Source organism: Eleginops maclovinus, chromosome 5 (genome assembly GCF_036324505.1).
Source record: "Eleginops maclovinus isolate JMC-PN-2008 ecotype Puerto Natales chromosome 5, JC_Emac_rtc_rv5, whole genome shotgun sequence".
Lineage (NCBI taxonomy): Eukaryota > Metazoa > Chordata > Actinopteri > Perciformes > Eleginopidae > Eleginops > Eleginops maclovinus.
The window spans coordinates 9,152,805-9,171,166 of record NC_086353.1 but is presented as its reverse complement, the minus strand read 5'-3'; the positions used below and the strand labels follow the sequence as shown (position 1 = coordinate 9,171,166).

The 18,362-nt window shown below is 39.4% G+C and overlaps 3 protein-coding genes and 1 long non-coding RNA gene across 4 annotated transcripts in view; 1 reads left to right on the top strand and 3 right to left on the bottom strand.

The window, feature by feature from the left end:
• Window positions 1-609: 609 nt before the first annotated feature.
• Window positions 610-10,172, bottom strand: mief2 (mitochondrial elongation factor 2). The gene is made up of 8 exons (XM_063883291.1): window positions 9,972-10,172; window positions 7,644-7,805; window positions 6,799-6,964; window positions 5,804-5,901; window positions 4,449-4,625; window positions 3,453-3,616; window positions 2,922-3,074; window positions 610-2,324 (listed from the first exon to the last, which is right to left on the bottom strand). Exons 2-8 carry the CDS (start codon window positions 7,779-7,781, stop codon window positions 1,817-1,819), a joined length of 1,404 nt encoding a protein of 467 aa, XP_063739361.1. The 5' UTR covers window positions 7,782-7,805; window positions 9,972-10,172; the 3' UTR covers window positions 610-1,816.
• LOC134864371 (uncharacterized) lies at window positions 8,492-14,081 on the top strand. The gene is made up of 3 exons (XR_010165834.1): window positions 8,492-8,590; window positions 10,158-10,374; window positions 13,732-14,081. It is a non-coding gene; the product is annotated as an uncharacterized LOC134864371 (long non-coding RNA).
• alkbh5 (alkB homolog 5, RNA demethylase) lies at window positions 11,260-16,815 on the bottom strand. The gene is made up of 4 exons (XM_063883292.1): window positions 15,480-16,815; window positions 14,800-14,880; window positions 14,583-14,702; window positions 11,260-13,741 (listed from the first exon to the last, which is right to left on the bottom strand). Exons 1-4 carry the CDS (start codon window positions 16,199-16,201, stop codon window positions 13,582-13,584), a joined length of 1,083 nt encoding a protein of 360 aa, XP_063739362.1. The 5' UTR covers window positions 16,202-16,815; the 3' UTR covers window positions 11,260-13,581.
• Window positions 16,816-17,545: 730 nt separating this feature from the next.
• Window positions 17,546-18,362, bottom strand: part of myo15ab (myosin XVAb) — a 38,853-nt gene continuing 38,036 nt past the window's right edge. The window contains 1 exon segment of the mRNA XM_063883361.1: window positions 17,546-18,340. Within this exon segment, the coding sequence (XP_063739431.1) occupies window positions 18,239-18,340 (102 nt within the window). The 3' untranslated portion in view covers window positions 17,546-18,238.

The window sequence follows — 18,362 nt, the reverse complement described above, 5'->3', positions numbered from 1 at the left end:
GATTTTACCTTTCTTACCTCAATTTTATTAATGAACTATGTACTAAGCAATTGCTTTTATTGCTGGATTGGTATAGGGCTCTAAAACTCAGTCTGAAAAAAGAAACCTGCTATCAATCACTTGTGAATGTTTAAATGTCTGTTGTCAAATGTTCACTTAGGGCCCCAAGTTGGCCAGGGGCAGCCCTGTGTACACATTAAATCCTAGTAAAAAATAAAAATGATTACAAAGTTATTAAAAAAAACAAACAGTAAAACCTACATGTGTCAGATCTACAAAGCAGTCAAATGTGTAACAAACCGTTGAAACCTCTTATAAACCTGTGAAACCTTTTACAAATAATGTAAACCCCTTAGCTTGTGTGAGCAGTGTGTCCTCTGCTGGTGACTTCTCTGTGATACCGAGGACCTGCAGGAAATGCAGTCCTTCTGAGGCTGAGTTCCATGGCTTTGGGACATCACACAGAACAGAATGTCGGAAGGGGAGTGAATGCATACTTTTCCTATTTGCTGACACTGATGTACAAAGGGAAAAGGTTTAACATGCAACACCGGGCAAACGTTGTTATACTTGATTTTTAAGTTAGAAAATAAATATTCAGAGCAACTGTTTGAGAATCTAAACAAATGCTTTCATTTTTATTTGCAGTTTCACTGTTCAATAACAGAATACTCTATTTTCTTTCACTCGGCAAGAAAAAACCCAACTGAAGAAATGGCCAAAACATTCATAGTGTTTAAAAGCAACTACATAAAATGATTAGGCGATTTTTCTCATAACTGAAAGGGTTATCACCCAAGCGAGATTGGCAACAGACTGAACAATAAACAAGACAAACAAATACTGCACACCTCAACCTGCAGGATAATAAAATATACACTTTGTGTTGAATGAGTCCAACACAGACGGACTGAAGTGCTTTAAAACCTCATTATTACTTAGAATATATTAGATATTTAGGAAACTAATGCAGCGCACACTCCAGAACTTAGAGGTTAGAAAGATGCACTTTACCATAACATGTCCTCTGTTGCTTATTTGTGTAATGAGCTGTACATGGCCATCACTGACTCCAACTCAACTCAAACCGGAGGTGGAAAAGTTAGTGAATCAATAAAAGCAAACTCCGACAAAGTGCAATAGAAACAGAATAAACGATGATGTTCATGAAGCATCTGACTTCAAAGTCCACTGATGCTTTTGCTCTGCTGGAGATGATGAATGAATGCGGCTGATTAAAACAGGCTTATCATGGCTCCACATCAATCTGATGCATCTTCACATCGATTCATGAATTGTCATATGTCCATTGACCTGTCAGGTCGGACTGGCGCCATTTCAATTCTCCTGTCACCTTGTTGCGCCCTCTTCTTCTGCAACAGTATAAGGTTTTAAACTGTCTTATCTCTATGAGCCAGGTCCTGAAAATCAGTAGTGGACAAAAGGAAAAAAAGGACTCAATCGCATTTAAGTTTTGGGGATTTTTCTTGAAATTCGTTTAAGATTTTCAATTCATTTGGATGAAAGCCCGGCAACAGTTTCAAACATTCTGATAAACACTTTCTCTGCACGTCTCCTTTCCTCGGATCGGTTCATTTAGCTTTATTATCACTTTCACATCCGTCTCCATGTAGCTTCTCCTCCTCTAACATGCCGGCCACTTTCCAACTGTACCCTGTTAGTTTGCATCGAAGCAGGACGGAGGAACTCGACAACGTGAGTAGGCAGAGGGAATAACACAACATGTTGGATGATTTCTCCTCTGATCTGTGTGTGTCAGAGCTTGAGAGGTGTAAAGTGCTTTATGTGCAGACAGTTATATGAGCAGTATTTCGGGCTCTGTTACGGCGCAGTAGAGCATGAAGCCCATCTGGTCCACCTGGTCCTCTGACAAGCCGCTCAGAAGGTTGACCGCTGGCTTGAAGTAACTGTGCAGCGCTCCGTTTTCCAGGTAGCCGATCAGCTCCATGATGCACTGCTGGAACCGAGCGCCCAGGCTGCTCTCGGACCAGTTGCTTTCTCCGTCACTGAGGTGCAGAATGAGATTGGAGAGTGGCGCGGCTTCCAGCGGCCTTAGAGCGGGGTTCAGTCTGCACACCGCCTTGAGGATTTTAAGCATTTGTCTGCGGTGTCCCCCGTCAGCGGTGTCCAGTTGAGTCAGCCGCTGGTTCTCCCAGGGGTAGAGAGACAGGTGCCAGGCGTTGACCCAGGGAGAGGTGAGCTCCGTCTGGGCGGTCAGCACCACGTCCTCCTCCCTCAGCAGAGGCAGCATGGAGATGAACAGGGACTGATCCCTGCTCTCTGCCCCAAATTCATTCAAAGGCCTGAGGGGGGACAGCAGGAGAAAAGCTCATTACCGATAAGGAGAACATGAAGTTTAACACACACAAACATCACAGGACAATTTAGATATCTAGCAGATTAGGAGTAACATTAACACTCTGGTCATAACAGACAAACAACTGAGTACACATAACTCAATTTGAAAACTAAAATAACTTGATCATGGACATCTCACTTTGAGTAATGCTCGAGTCAATTGAGTTTTTGTAGTGACATTATTTGGAAAACAGTGAGTTGTAAAGGTCTTAATGGTTTATCATCAAAAAGTCAAATTGAATCACTAGATTTATGTTACAATGACCCTTTTAACAGAGACAATATTATTTATTTATGTTTAACTCTTGTGTGTTGTTCTTGCATAGAGTATAGCACATTTCTTATTTCTTGTGATGTTATTATATCTGAATGTAGAGCAGGAATTGTATTACTTCGCTTAAACCACCCAATAACCAGTGGAAGTAACTTAAATCAAAAACACTTTGATCCTTGCAAAAATATATATATTTTTGAAATTAAGAACTATATTTGACTTAAGTCATAAGTCATTTTTAAGCCTTTAAAATATTAAAGACACACACCGTATCTCCAGTTTGAGGTCGGTTCCTCCCAGCACCGGTCTGACGAGACAGTCCAGAGTGCTGCTGATTGACGGCCAGTTTATTGTTTCCATGACAGATTTACTAAACATGTTAACCACAGCTTCTGCAGACAAGTAACCCCCCACCAGGTACCTGCAACACACAAGGAGAGAGGCTGCATTTACAGAGTGTCTCGATTCACAGGATGACTTTTTGATTTTATAGTATTAAAATCATTAATGTTTTCTTCCAGGCAAGTTAACCTTTCCCCAATACACTCCATACTAAAGTGACATCTATGTGTTAGCAAGTTAAGTTATATATGAAATATTTTAGAACAAAGGGTGTTGGAGACACAGGAGAGAAAGCGTGTCAGATCAGACTGAGAACAGAGAGCTACAGACAGACAGTTGTTGCCACAGAGCAGTAAATATCTACTAATGACACCAGCTGACCTGCATTTATATAACACAAACCATTACGGTTGTCGATTCAAAGGAAAAATATACTTCTGTGTATGCTCATGATTACCTGTCCCAGTAGCTGCGTCCTCTGGGAAAATACTCCAGATTGACCCGTCGGACCATCCAGTGCAACGGGTGTGTGAGCAGCGTTTCCTCCCCCGGGATGAGACGCCACAGAGAGGCCTCCAGCTGCAGTGGCACCATCAGACAGGCATGGTCCGCACTGACCACCTGCACACACAGAAATAAATCAATGTATTACTGAAGATTCAGACAACAATTTATGTTTATTATTTCCATTTAATTTTGTTGAGAAAAGTCAAGTTTGCTATGAATTAGGGACCCATCGATACATCGGTGAGACATCGGCATCGGCCGATGTTAGTCCTATTTACCACCGTCGGCACATCAGTAAATAAGGTGACATCACCGATGGCAGTCGCCGATGTTTATGTTTTGCTACGTGACCGGGAGAAGTCGCATTAGCGTCGCTGTTTTTAAATCTGACGGACCAAATCTGAAGTCAGGGCATCATTTTAAAGGATTAGAACAGTGACTGCGCTTAAACATGCATACACGTATCCCCCACTCTCTCTCTTAAAAGGGATAGGCTGCCTGAGTCGGCATGGTGCTACCATTACAGTTCACATAGTAAAACATCGGCCATCGGCAAAAATGTTATTCTTATATCGGTATCAGCATCTGCCGACATTTTTGCAATCGGTGCATCCCTACTATGAATTCTTGTGATGGATGTCAAATTTAATGTTTATCTTAATGTTTGTTGAAGGATGCCTTTCCTTTTCTCTATATTATTGGATTATTTATTCAATGAGCTGTTTGGTTTGTTGTGTTTTTGTTAAGCTATTGTGTTTGTTAGTGTGTGACTCCATGTGAGTGTGAACCCCAGGAGGAACTGTGAATGCTTGTGTTAATGCTAGTGCTGATCGGGATGAAGAAATAAAGAAATATTAGTTAAACATAATACCCATTGCTTTACGATGCCATTGAAGGAAAAAAAGTGTGTCATCAGCTGGAAAAAAAAGTCTTATGGTGTGTGTACCTGCAGGTCATCTAGAAGAGATCCCCCGAGGCTCATTTCTCCCAGCGGCATGTCGGGGAGACGGCTGTGCAGGAAGCCCTGGATCTCAGTGCAGATGTCCAGCGCCAGAGACTGAGCTCTCTGGACCTCATGTGGAGCCAGAGCCGCCCTCGTGTGATAGTACTGCTGCAGGCGTTCCTACACACATTTCAAAAGTCTTGTTAATGTTCAAGAGCTCGGGCAGACAGCTACTGTACTGTTTTCACCTAAATGCATCCTGTTTCAATTAGAACAGTCACGAACATCGTTATGTTTAAGGAAATGTATAAAGAAATCGTAATCCGACAGTATGAAAATGACTTTTGACTCTGTTCTGGCTTTATGTTTCTGTAAGTATTTGTAAGCACCTGTGATTGACAGAACACTGTTTTTTAAACGTGACCTTTTTATATTGTTATTTCACTTTTTTGTTATTTTCTTTTTAAGAACGGCTCCTTTCTCTGATCCTTTCCACCATGGGCTATAAAAAATAAATCTAAAAGTTGTTTTGTGCCTCTAAGCACCCCTTAAGTTTTCAGCGAGGAGGAAATTCAGTGACTGCTGTTAAAGACACATTGAAAAACATCGATCAACCATCAATCATAAAACAAGTGGCTGTTGCATTACCATTTATATAGCATATTAAAACCCTCCCCATGGCCAAAACAACTTGAACCAAGAAACATCTGAAACAATGGACACTGCCTCACAGAAATAGATCACTGAATGCATTGTGGTAGATTTACAGCAGTAGGCCATTTAAATACATTGGCCGAGAAAAAACCAACAATGTGATGCTTTTGTATTTTTACAGATGTACATCCCCCAGTATTGACTGTGAAAGCATTATTCAAATGATGCAAAGTAGAAACTGTATTTGTTCAACTATTCATTAAAAGGTACAATTCGCATAAGCTTTATTTAAAAGGCAAATCCTATTGTCCTAAATCCCCTTTTATGTCCGCTCATGCATTTGCAGCTGCTCCACCAACATATACTGAACAAATTGTTTAATGTAGCTCGTACAGAATAAACGGACAACATTTCTGCTCATGTGGATGTTCCGCACACTGACTCAAAGCTGTTTTCATGCTTGTTTGACTTCTTCCACACAGTCAGAGCACAGACGCAGTGTTTTGATTATGCAGGGCTCTTGGGGCTCTGTGCAGCCGAACCACTGCATAACAATGCGTATCCCCTAAGCACTGCGCTTTACAAAACATGTTACACACGCATAAATGAATGAGCCAACGCTGAGCAGAGCCCTAACAGCAGCTGCTCACACTAAATGCATAATCTATGCCTTAAGAGCTCGGAGGCAAAATGTCAGTGTGTACCTGCAGAGTGAGGACGCACAGCTGGAGTCTCTTGGACTTTGACTCCACCTTAGACAGCGCCTCAGGAGTGGACGTCTGGGGTTGTTGGCACAGGTCAGCTGGTTTTAAAAGAGGTTAAAAGCAGTCAGTAATATCTGACACCCAGATTGATGAATATATTAGGGCTGCAACTAATGAGTTTCACTTTAAGAAGGTTACATTTTTGGCTCAGTTTGTTTGTCTCATAGCAGGATTAAGGAAATCGTTCTTAGCTGACTTTCATGAAACTTGGAAATGTGAAGCATGGCCAAGGATAAACACATTTTAAGCAGAACCGAATCATGTGGTGGATACACACATTATTTTCACTTTCATTACCATGTCGAGGTGGGGAATTTGTGCTACATTCATGTGCTGTTGGAATAATTACACAATGAGTGCCGGACTGGGTTAAACCACCGGGATGTTGCATCAAGTCAGAACAATAACTTGGAAACAGAATAGACATATTGCAAGATGCTTTGAGCAATAATATACACCTCATCTTCTTCGTTAAGTCCATGTTGTTTCCACATTAAGCTCATGAACACATCGAGGTCTAAAGAACACCCTCCTTACTTGGAAAGCGTGACCAACCAAGGAGCAAGTAATGCACAACTGGCCTTAGCGGAGGTCTGCGCGTTCCAAGTGCCATTGGACATTTTATTATCAATTAATCTGCCAATTATTTTCTCTATCTGATCTCTAAACTTTCAGAAGCTTTCGATGAATGTCTATATTTTCAGTCCAAAATCAAAAACATACTGTAAAACTGATTCAAGCAGGAAATCTCTGGATTGAAAAAGAATGAAAAACTGCATTTTCTTTGCCAACTTGTGGATGATCTAAATAGTTGCCAATTGTGTATCTGTTGATTAATAAACAATGAATAGTAGTAATGTATAAGTAGTATGTATGGATGTTATTTTTGTGTGTTTGATTTGTCTGAACACTCATTGCCGACACGTAGCACATACCTTTCTGCTGTCTGGCTGCTTTGGCAACATGTTTCATCACCACGCCCTCTATTCCCTTCTTGATCAGCGTGGGGGATGCAGAGACCAAACTCAACTCCTCCCAGCTCTCGGCCAACTTCTGCTCCACCTTCTCATCATCTGCTGCACGTCCTGCTCGCTCTATCAGCTAAACACACACACTCACAGATTACCACAATCTCAATCTGTCACAACCTGCAGGCAAACCAAATTAAGTTTTAGAGGCACAAAGACAGACTCAGCTTCAATAAACTCCTAAATCATTTTAGTCCTTTAACTACAAACGACATGTTGTACATTACTGTTGTCCAGGCAGCAGATTTACATACAGTCCAGGATTCAATAATTTCATAGGTATAGGGATGAAGAATGATGGTAGAATGAATGTTAAATAATTGTTTCAGTTATATCTGAACGACACAGATTGGATAATTTGGGTTGCACATAATAGCAATTTTTTTAGTTATATATGGACCAAAACTTAACTTAAAAAGATACACTGTTGGAGAGAAACAGAACAATTTTGATTTCCTTTACCTCTAGATGTATCTACTTACAATATAGCTTTAGAGTAAAAAATGTTTCCATGATATTCAGCAACTTGCCAGCAAAACAGGCCACCGTTATCAAATCAGCTTAAGAATGAACTGCCAATATATTAGTGGATATGTAAATTTGCAACTTTTTTAAAAGTACTATCATGGCACTTAATATTAATATTCATGGAGTTACAACTCTAGGTCAGGAATGTTGCAGTAGTTAATTTCTCCAAATGCAGATGAATAGAGAGTGCCTATGAAGCACTCACAGGTACTAAAGACACTCACCCGCTTCACAGCCAATGTAGCAATCCCTAGCATAGCGGCCCCACCGACTCCCAGAACCAGTCGGGCATTAGACAGTAGGAAGTCAATCACCATGGCGATGCCATCCTCTCCTCGCCTCCGACTGCCCTGAAAGTTCATGGCTTCCTTTTTTTTGTAGTTAGCCTTGAAAAAAGAAAAAAAGGAATAACACATTATACAACAGTCAGGTATAGAGAAAATGAACTGCAGAAGTATGTATTATTGAAAAGTAGCTGCACTTTCACAGGAATGTCAAGAAGTCAACATAACCCACTTGAGTCAATAAGTGCATGAATGAAAATACACAGATTGATGGGTAAAACATTAGAAAGGTATGCAGGAGTTAGTGGAGAAATGATCAAATCATTAACACCTGACAGAATGGGTCATTTAATAGTTTGATGAGCAATACAATACATGACAGACTTCAGAGTGATCAGATTTCAAGTAAAGTGAAGACAGACGGATAGAGGATTTGAACCGGCAGATAATGCAGCTCTGATTTTAATTAGAAAAATGTTTTTTTTGTAGAGCAGATATATGTGACAATGATATAAATATACCCCGAATTTGTACAAAATTTTAAGAAGTTCACTGTGTTTATCATATTTAGCTTCAACTGTGATCCAGAAGCAGCCGCAGAACATCACTTATACACCAAATCTACTGAGTGGTACAAGTCCTCTTTTTTTTTGCTAGGGGTACAGAAGCCTGAGAATGGAAACATGGGTCTATTTTTAGACCCAGCACATGCCTGAGTCACACCGTCCGGGTCAAATATATGATTACCATCCTCCTAGTCAAGTTACAGCAACAACAAATGTCTGCAGCACGTTCAGTACTGACTTTCAACGTCAGAGCCGAGTTCACCTTTTCTGTTTAATGAGAACTGCTTTACCATCAGGAGACCTTTTGATGCTGCTGCAGTGGTTAGTGATATACTCGTGCATGCTGCAATTTAGTAGTAGTAGTTGATACTGATTTGAATATTATGATTATAATTATAGAGAGGGTCTTATTTTCTATTTATGTTATATATTCTGTCATTTTGTTGTTTTATCTTTTTCTTCTCTTTAATATTCATCAGTTTAACCAAAGGACTCGGGTATTGACAAATGTTGCTGCAAACAAATGAAGCAACTGATAAGCATATAGATCTGTCAGTACATAAGGCTATTACCCAATATGCTCATTGTTGTTTCAATGGTCCATGTTTCATTCTTGAATTGTACTTATACCATAACATATTTGGAGCATTAGCAGCATCATACAGCACCTGGTTGGTACTGTAAGTGTATGATCAGCATTCTCTCAACAGGGGAGAATAACAAAGTCATTATTTAGGGTGTAGCTCTTGTGTTTGTGGAATACTGTACAGATAACAGGAGGGCAGCATTGTGACATAACTGAATAACTAATAATTGAAACTTGTGTCGTTGTTTTTTGCTGCTAAATGCTAAAGCACTTGCATCCAGTGCATAAAAGATGTTATATAAACACACTAAATGTATTCAACATACTGATTAATCACCCGGACTCCTGCTCAGAAGATCTTGAACAAAGGAAATAAAAACAAAATATCTTGCCGTTCAATAACATTACATTACATTCAATTAAGGTCGAACTATGACATGCTCAGCTTAACACATTGACCCAAACGTTGACATAGTACTTGGATCTTTTACTTCAGTAAAATAAATAATACAAACATGTAGAAACCTTAGTTACAAGTGAAAACTGTGCATTAAAAGTACATAGGCATCACAATGTACTTTAAAGTACAAAAAGCTAAAGCACTCACTCTGCATGACGGCCCATGTTTCACCATAGGCTACATACTACAGGGTAGCTTGTGAATGTCCTCAAGATCAGCAGGTTTCTGAATAGCACATGAAACACTATGTATTGATCACGTGTTGTATTATTAATCTGATGTTATTATTATATCTGCCACCATTTCCCTCTGGAATGTAGAGGTATTAAGTAGCATGAAGGAAAGCACAAGTGCCCTTGAATTAAACTAAATTGAATTAAACTCAAGTATCGTTCTTGCATTTACCTTATGATTTACCAGCTGACATCATTTCCAGTGTTTCAAAATAGTCCACAAAGGTAACGAGATTAGTAACATTACAGTAACTTAGTGTTACCTAGTTAACCTGCATGAAGAATCGGCCAATCAATATGATCTATTTGAGCAGCATGAAGAGCAGAAGCAAGCGGACAAACTGCTGCCAAACTCCTGCTAGCTAACATTAGATTAACACTTAGTGACAGCTATGCCTCCACTACTGTTAGATATATACTTACCACTCAGTTCAGAGAGAAATACACCAGTCCGACTCCACACCATTAGTGATTTCATTCAATACGTGTATCAGTTTTCTTTGACAACAGAGTGTAATGTTACTTTATTTCCTTCACGGACAAAGAGTAAATATAGCTCATCCAGCTAGCTAACAGCTGCTGTCTTCTTCTTCTGCGTTTTAATTCCAGCTGTTGTTTAAGGTGCAGCAGCGCCACCAGAAGAAGAACCGGTGCACCAAGCAACTACACCAGGACCCAAGAAAAACTCTCACTATAAAAAGGACCATTTAGAAGTGATAACAAAGTCCTGTTATCTATGGAGTTTAGTACAATGAGGATACATTTCTATCTTACTGGAGTGTTTCCATTTCATAACACGTTGGACTCTGCTTCATACATTTCAGAGGTATTAATCACCTTGCTTTTTCATCTTGCACCATATAGAAGTGTGCTATTATTCACTTTTTCTTTCACCGTATTATTAGATTATTAAAGTAGTAGCAGATTCTGCTGTACAGTATCTCATTTCATCTTCTGTTTTATCTTATTCTATCTGTCCGTATACATTTTTATTATTTCTGCCTCTAACATGCGCCATCATATCTTTTTATAGCTCTAGTTTTATTTTTAAATCTTTATATGTCCTAAGTATATTATTTTTGTAATCTTGGAGCAGCCTGGCACCTGCAATTTGTTTTATCCCCAAAACTACACTGTAGCTAGTGTGCATATGACCATACAGCGCTTAAATCTTTGAGCTTATCATACCTATGTAATGTTAGTGTCTTATTGAGCTGTCAATCTGTTTTATTTGGACGTTTCTGGCAGCTATGACAATCTCATTTAACTACAGTAATTAATAAAGTAATCTACATCTACTATTGATTGTTCTCATGTAGTCACAAATGATAGGACAATTATTTAACTAAAAATAAAAGCCTGAACAGTACTGGTAATAGACGCCAATATTAATATTAGTACATCTTGTAAAAACTATTATTCATAACAATCTCCATCTCGACTGATTTAAGTGCCAATCTGTTGATTATGCTCTCTTTGTTTTTGTAGTCAAAACCAAAATGATTGTTATGACCCCACAGCTGAAGATAAATCTATCCATGCGTTTGCAAGCAAGATTCATTCAAACGTTGTTAAGAAGAAGCGAAAATAACTTAAAGTTCTACCCCCTCTTTCCCCTATATTTATATCCATCCGGTTCTCTTTTTGCGAACTGTTTTAGAGCGTGTGTTGCATTGAATTGTAGCTACAGTTGAAAATATTAAGAAGCCCATACATTTTCATATTTTCTTTATTGAATTATAAATAACTCTCTGGAAATATCGAGGATGCATAATATACAAACTTATATACCAATTCAGGAGATATTAGAGGAATACAGAAATTGAATTGCAAAAAGTCCAAACTTGTTTTCCCTTCTTGTCTTCTCACCTTGTGTTAAAATCACCAATTAAATAATATGCTCCAAGAAAAGTAAATGATCGATACACAAATATACCAATGCTAAAATCTGTTTACAATGATGATGACAGCGCAACTCCTCTAAACCAGTGAACCGTCCTGTTGAAAGTGGTCCAATAGGATGACACAAAATACACTATATTTAGTCTCCACTGAAGTGTGATTAAATTCAGCAAAGGGGGGTCTATATGAGGCCACTGCACTGTGAAATTCTTCCATGATGGGTTCCTGTCAGTGTATATGGTGAGTGAAGACCCTCATTGATTTAGAAACGATATGAGCACAAAGTGGGAAGGAAACTTTAAAACATGCAAAATAAAATATACAGTATATACTGTAACTAACGCTTATGTTCATTATCAATGAATCCGCCATGTATTGATCGTTCTTTAAAATTGCAAAAATATAGTTGAAAATCTCCATCCCAGTTTTTAAAAACCCATGTCTTACGTCTTAATGTGTTACTTCAAAAACAAAGTAGACAGTTAACTACGATATAAAACATGGGAAAGAAGTACATCTACATTATTGAGGGGTTTAAATCAGCGTTTTCTGACATTTTACTCAACAAGATAATCATTTGAGGGTTACGGAAACAGTTGGCAACTAGTTCTCTGTCAATCACTGCAGATTTAATATAGTGTATTAGTTTGACAAAGCTGAGCACTTTCTAAGCACTGATTCCCCACTTCCGATTGGACAGTTATTTGAACTTTCGAACGCACTTTATTTGGAGCTGATTTATTTATTAACGTTTTGGGGGAAATGGAAATGAAAGGTGTTTTTTAAGTTTCATTGTTCTTTAGCACAGCATCCTAATTAATTCAAATCATCAAGAATTTCCTCCATTTTGGGTTTTTTCACTCACCGTGAAGTCATGCAGGAAGAAAATAACTTTGTTCACAATTTCAGGCTGACTGGTGGTGAGTGATTGATATAGAAATAATGATTTTAGGAGTAAATTACTCATTTTGAATGAATAGCAAACCAAATCTGTGGAGATGGTGTTGCAGGCTACCAAGTATACATTTGCTAATATTAAGTTCACAGCTGTAGCTTAGCTTTAGAAAACCATTACCCCCCCTGCTTTAAGAGAGTATTTTATTCTATTAACCAGGGATATTTGTGTCCATGTGTAACTCCAGACTAGACTAGCAGTCAGCAAATAATTACCTCTGCCTGTTATGGTTGACTGGAAGCAATTTTAATCTGTGTTTACAAAGCAAATTGCAAAGACAAATTATTCTGGAAGTTTCCTTCTCATTTGTGTGTTCAGACACAAGTTAAACAAGTTTGTTTTGTTCTGTCTGACCCAAATATCACCCAATTGAATTGAGGAACATTTTTGATTTAATACAGAACAGCAATAACATGGCCCCTGTCACTATACAAGGTAAAGCAACTTCAAACTGAAACAGGAGCCCAAGACAAGCACTGAGGTTTTCACCGCTCCATTAAACATTGGTTTAGTCGATGTACCATATTGTGACTTCCCCCAAGAGGAGACATACAGCTGAATCAAATGATAAAACAGAACAGGATGGCTGAACATCTGCCAGGTGTTTTTAAATTAAACTGTGACAGGGAGGCCGAAGTGAGCAAAGGGGTGTGATGACACATTAACGGTGAGGATCAGAAATGTAGGTTCAAATAAATCACAACTTTCTTTCTGCATAAAAGTTCCCCCAATGAAAGGCTATACAATTATATTGTACATTATAACAAGTTAGATTACAGCTCAGGGTTTCTTTTGTACAAGTCCATTCATACATCTTTTCTTTAGCTCTTGTGGTCTGTACATCTTGGTTACAAAAAATACATGCCACTCTGAAATGTTTGTCGACATAGAACAAGAAAAGTTGGATTAAAGGGAATTTAACAACAGAGCCTTAGTGTAGTGTTGTTACATCAGGTTCCGAACTGTGCAGCAGACACACGCTTTGTCTGCAGGAAAAAAATAATGCACTCGGACTGACCCGGACTCAAACCAAAACAGACAATATGATTACTGTGCTCCTTGTGCCAGACATAAACTAGAGTGAGAAAATGATGACTGGTCAAAAGAGGTTACAATATTGAAATGCATAAAGAAAGGGTTTATATTTATATGTGTACATGTGTGATTGAGAAGTGCTTAGTGCCGTCTCATCTTGACTTTGCGTCCTGAGCTCTCCCGGTGTTTGTCGGAGTCTTGTCCACGTCTCCCGTAGTTCTCTGAGCTGATACTATGACGACGATGACGGGAGTTTGATGGATGTCTGTTCTCCTCTTTGTCCATCTCCAGTACCCTCGGCCTGATGGAGGACAAAGATTGAGATGCCAAGTCAGATAAGGATCATCCAATCATGGGCAGTGACTAAAGAACCAAGTAAATGCTTTTAATAGTAGCACAAATGTATTAAAACTCAAATGTATTAAGAATTGTTCTGCAAGAATTCAAGGTAACACGGATCAGTACTGCTCACTTTGTGGTTGAACTATTCCTTTTAGCCCTTGTCTGACATGCAATTCAAAACATACTGGCTTCATCCATCTGTTTAAACGATGTCTCTGTTATTCAGCAACAGGTGACTTTTAAGTGACTGTTCCTCACGGCTTCAACCAGACATGACAGCACATTTACCGGTGCGCAAGGAAGCAGAGAAACAGTACGTTTAAAAAGTAATGATAGCAGGAAATAAGAGTCTGTTCATTTACAGGCTTCTTTATTGATGGCTTTTAAATGATTTTGCCTTTGAAGTGTTAATTAATGATCATTCTGGGCATGAGGGACGCTCTTCCTCTCTTCTCATAGTGAATCCACTGATCAGTTCTTAAACATTATTTAAGGTTTTAGGAGGGGATATTCTGCTTTTTGATTTAAAAAAGCCAGTCAGAGCATGAGCACAGATCCATGATCCATTTGAGCAGTATCCAAACTAAGTTCAGCATTATTAATAATAATAATTGAGGTCAGGGTTTCATTGTATCGCTGGGTCAGTATGCCAGTATCAGTCTGGTCATTATCATTTTTTCCCAAGATACCTCTAAGCTAGTATCACTGACTGTCCTAAAGACTCCTTAAGATCAAGTCTTTGAAGTTAAGGCGGATCAAGCGGGACAGACCTGCACGGACCTGTGCATGTGTGTTTGTACCTGTGAGCAGCATCTGGTGTTGCTCTGCGATGAGAGCGTTTGGCCTTCAGAATGGGTCTCTCTGCAGGAGAAGAGATGATAGGGCTGCCAGAGTCGACTCGTGGAGCGTCAGGTCTGGTCCTGGCAAACAGAAGGGGGGAGGACAAGTAGAAACATAATGATCAGTGCTGATTTCAAATAAGATAATGACCTTTTAAATGATATCATGTTGACTCACTTTCTTAGTATGATCACCGCACGACGCTCCTTGATGTCTTGGGGTCGGATACAGTGGGTGATATCATCAGCTGCATAACCACTGAGAGAGAAGGATGCTGTTAGTAGCTGGCCTTAGCCTTTCATCAATTATGTTATCAACCTTTCATACAATAAATGGACACAACATCGATCATTTTAACATTGTTGAATTATCTAAAGCACTGGTGCAGGAATATTTTAAGTACGTGAATGAGAGTATTGTTTTTATTCAACGTATACCTATTATTTTGATGCTTTGCAGTTTTTTGAAAAACTGGATTGGCAGGATATTGCACATTAATGATTTTTCTGCATCACTGTGCCAAATGTTCAATATTCATTTAAGTGCATTTTTTGTTAAGCGAGACCTAGAGCCAACTTTATGAATTGCTTGGGGTTTATGCCAACTCTGCTTCGTTTATATGGGATATTTGAATACTTAAGATTTAAAATGTTTTAGTTCATTGCTCTTTTAAAAAGTGAAACTCGGATTATTTCTGATAAGTTGGGAGTGAAGGATAATATTAATACACTGCATATGCCTGCATATACGACAATAAAGTCTTTGAGCCTTGAATATACAGTCCAAGTAGTTATGCCTGCATTTGGCATATACAAATCAGTGCATGACCAACAAACACAGCCATCAGCAATAGTCACCTGAGGACCGTGACGCTCCCCCTCCTCACGGGCAGGACAAACACCGGCTCCGACACGCGGATGGGTTTGAACTGGAAGCGGCATCCGAAGCATAGCGCGCTGTCACTGAAGAAGGATACGGATACGATGGGCCGTGCAAAGATGTGTTGAGGATCCACGTGTGACACAATGCAGCCTCCTGGTTGATAATCATTGATGACTGCACTGTTGACAAACCCTTCAGGGACAACTCCACTTGACACCAGGCGCTTGATCACCAGGTCGTGCACCCAGCTTGGGATGTCGTCCACCTCTCCTTTGCGGTACAGCCTCTCCTGCCCCGGGCCACGCTTCTCCAGCTGGGACCCGTATGTGTAGCCCTCCCCGAAGAAGTACTTGTTGCGGAGGGGCGCCCTGTCCACGGTGTGATCCCGGTAAAGTCCAGCCTCTCCTCTGGAAACCACGTCGTCGATCTTCTCCTCGATGAGGGCGCACTCCTCTGGGGTGAAGATGCTCTCCTGCAGGATGCTGCTCTTCACCCGGCTGGCCTCCTGCTCCCTGTTCTCCGCGCAGTCATCGCTGTGCTCAAACTCATCGTCGTCGGACTCTCGGATCTTGCGTTTTGGAGCTTTTCCGCTGCTGCCGTTACTCGTCCCGTCCACGTATTTATTCTTGAGCTCGTCCCTGTGTGGGGTCATGGATTTCAGCTTCTCCCTCAGGTCAGAGTACCCGCTGGCTGCCATGTCAGCCAAAACAATGTGTCTGCTGTAGTGCGACGTGAACTGCTAGCTAACAGTTAGCATGTATCAGCGCTGCACTGATTCAACAGTCAATATATGTACAAGGAGTCTTTTATGGTGTATGTCACTAGCTTTTGTGGACCTTTACCACAGCAGTAGCTAGCATTAGCTTCCCCCGACGTCCTGCGTGCACACTCAAACAGCCTGGTGTGACACTGTATGAATCCTTAGATGATATTACAGTTTACAATCTGTAAATAAATGCTGTTTAGATACTGCAACACGCCTAGCCAGTAGAGGGGTTACCGATGGATATTGGAGCTGCTTGGCTGGCAGCTAAACTAGCTTAAACTAGCCTGGCTTGGTCTGTCCGTCGCCGCCTGGAAAAACCGACAAACCACGCAGCAACATTTCACATGTCACAGTTACGTTTCCAAACCTTGGTGCTCCGGGCACTTTGCCTCTCAGGGTTTAATTCCAAAAGTCAAGGGAGATCATTGCAATAAACCACAAGAGTCCAACACGGTTGGTTTACACCACCACCTCCAAGAAAAAGGCTGAAAATAAACTCGTGTAACCTGCTACAGCATCAGCGCATGCGCTTTGATGACCTGCCAGTTTGGGAATGGACTGTCACGTGCCTTGAGCGGAACCACGTAAATCCATTTTAGGAGTAGGAGCCTCGAGGGCACGCGCAAGACGAGAGCTAATTTTGTCCCACTGCACTTTTATTTACCTCTATAAAGTTCACATTGTTCAATTCAGTTTGTTTTAGTGTTTTTATATTGTTTGTCAGTAATAAAGTATACATTTGTCATATAACTACTGTACTAAGTGTCTGTTGTATATTTATTTATTATAGTACCTATACTTATTCTTTTTTTTAATGTTTAATTCTTTATTATAGTTATGATTTTGACCTTCTTTTACAACTTATTTTCTTATGTGGTTAATGTTTGCACCATCATACACCAAAGCATATTCCGTGTAAATAAACTTGATTCTGATATTGATGGATTATTGAACGGGCGCAGGACCTTTGGGGTCAGGGGCCCCTGTGCTTGAAAACAATTATTTCATTAAAATTCACAGATTGAGTTTCTAAGGCCCAATTTATTGGTAATCTATTATTTAAATGCACTTTTTTCTGGCATTAGTAGTAAATAATCAGTCAGACCAGAAGTTCTCATAGCGCTGTCTTTAAAATAGCTTGTTTTATTTTAACAAAATATTCTTTACAAAACAAGAAAGTTGATTCATTAGTATCTGTCAAATAAAACAATGGTTTACACAAAGATCAAGTTTTACAGTAAACAGTAACAATACAAAAATAAAAAACATGTTACATATCAGTTTAAACACATTGTAATGACAAGCCACAGGCCTGTTTAGATTCACCACTGTTCGTATCTGTACATTTTAAAAGCAGTAATTCACTGATGCATGGTGTTTTGTTAATGTTGTAGTATAATCAGGTAAAAGGGAAACTGACTTTAGGTTACACTTATACATGACTCGTATAAAATTCAAACACCTGAAGGCAAGAAGAGGTAGGCTCTTTATAACGCAGTGCAGGAAGATGTACTGTAGGTCTTAAATTAAAAGTAGCAATACCACATTGTAGAAGAACTCAGTTAGAGTTACAACTCATGCATTATAATCCTTAAATCGAAGTACAAAGGCATTTCCACCAAAATATACATAAAGTACTCTTTATGCAGAATGGCCCATGTTAGCAAAAATTAAATTAATTATTGAATAAATATTATTGATGCATTTTTGTATGTTAATCTTTAATGTTGCAGCTCGAATATTCTGTATGCAACTTGGTAGTTTCGATTAATCCATAATACAAATCTTATTTTCGTTTTGGTAATACTTTGTATTATTAATATGGATGTATAAAGTTGTCAGAAAATGTGAAAAATACTCAAGAAATGGGAAATTAACTAAAAAAAGGTACAGTTCTTGAATAAGTTTACTTTCCACCACCGCATGTGCAAACACTGAAGCTAGTGTGATATCAATAGTATAAACCGTTTATAACATGGTGATTTCGCTGGCTGGCAGGGTGAGTCTCCTCTCACGCACAGACAGCATGTTTTCCACCTGCATGGCGATGACTCGACACAACTCCAGACCCTTTGGACAAACATGAGCATAG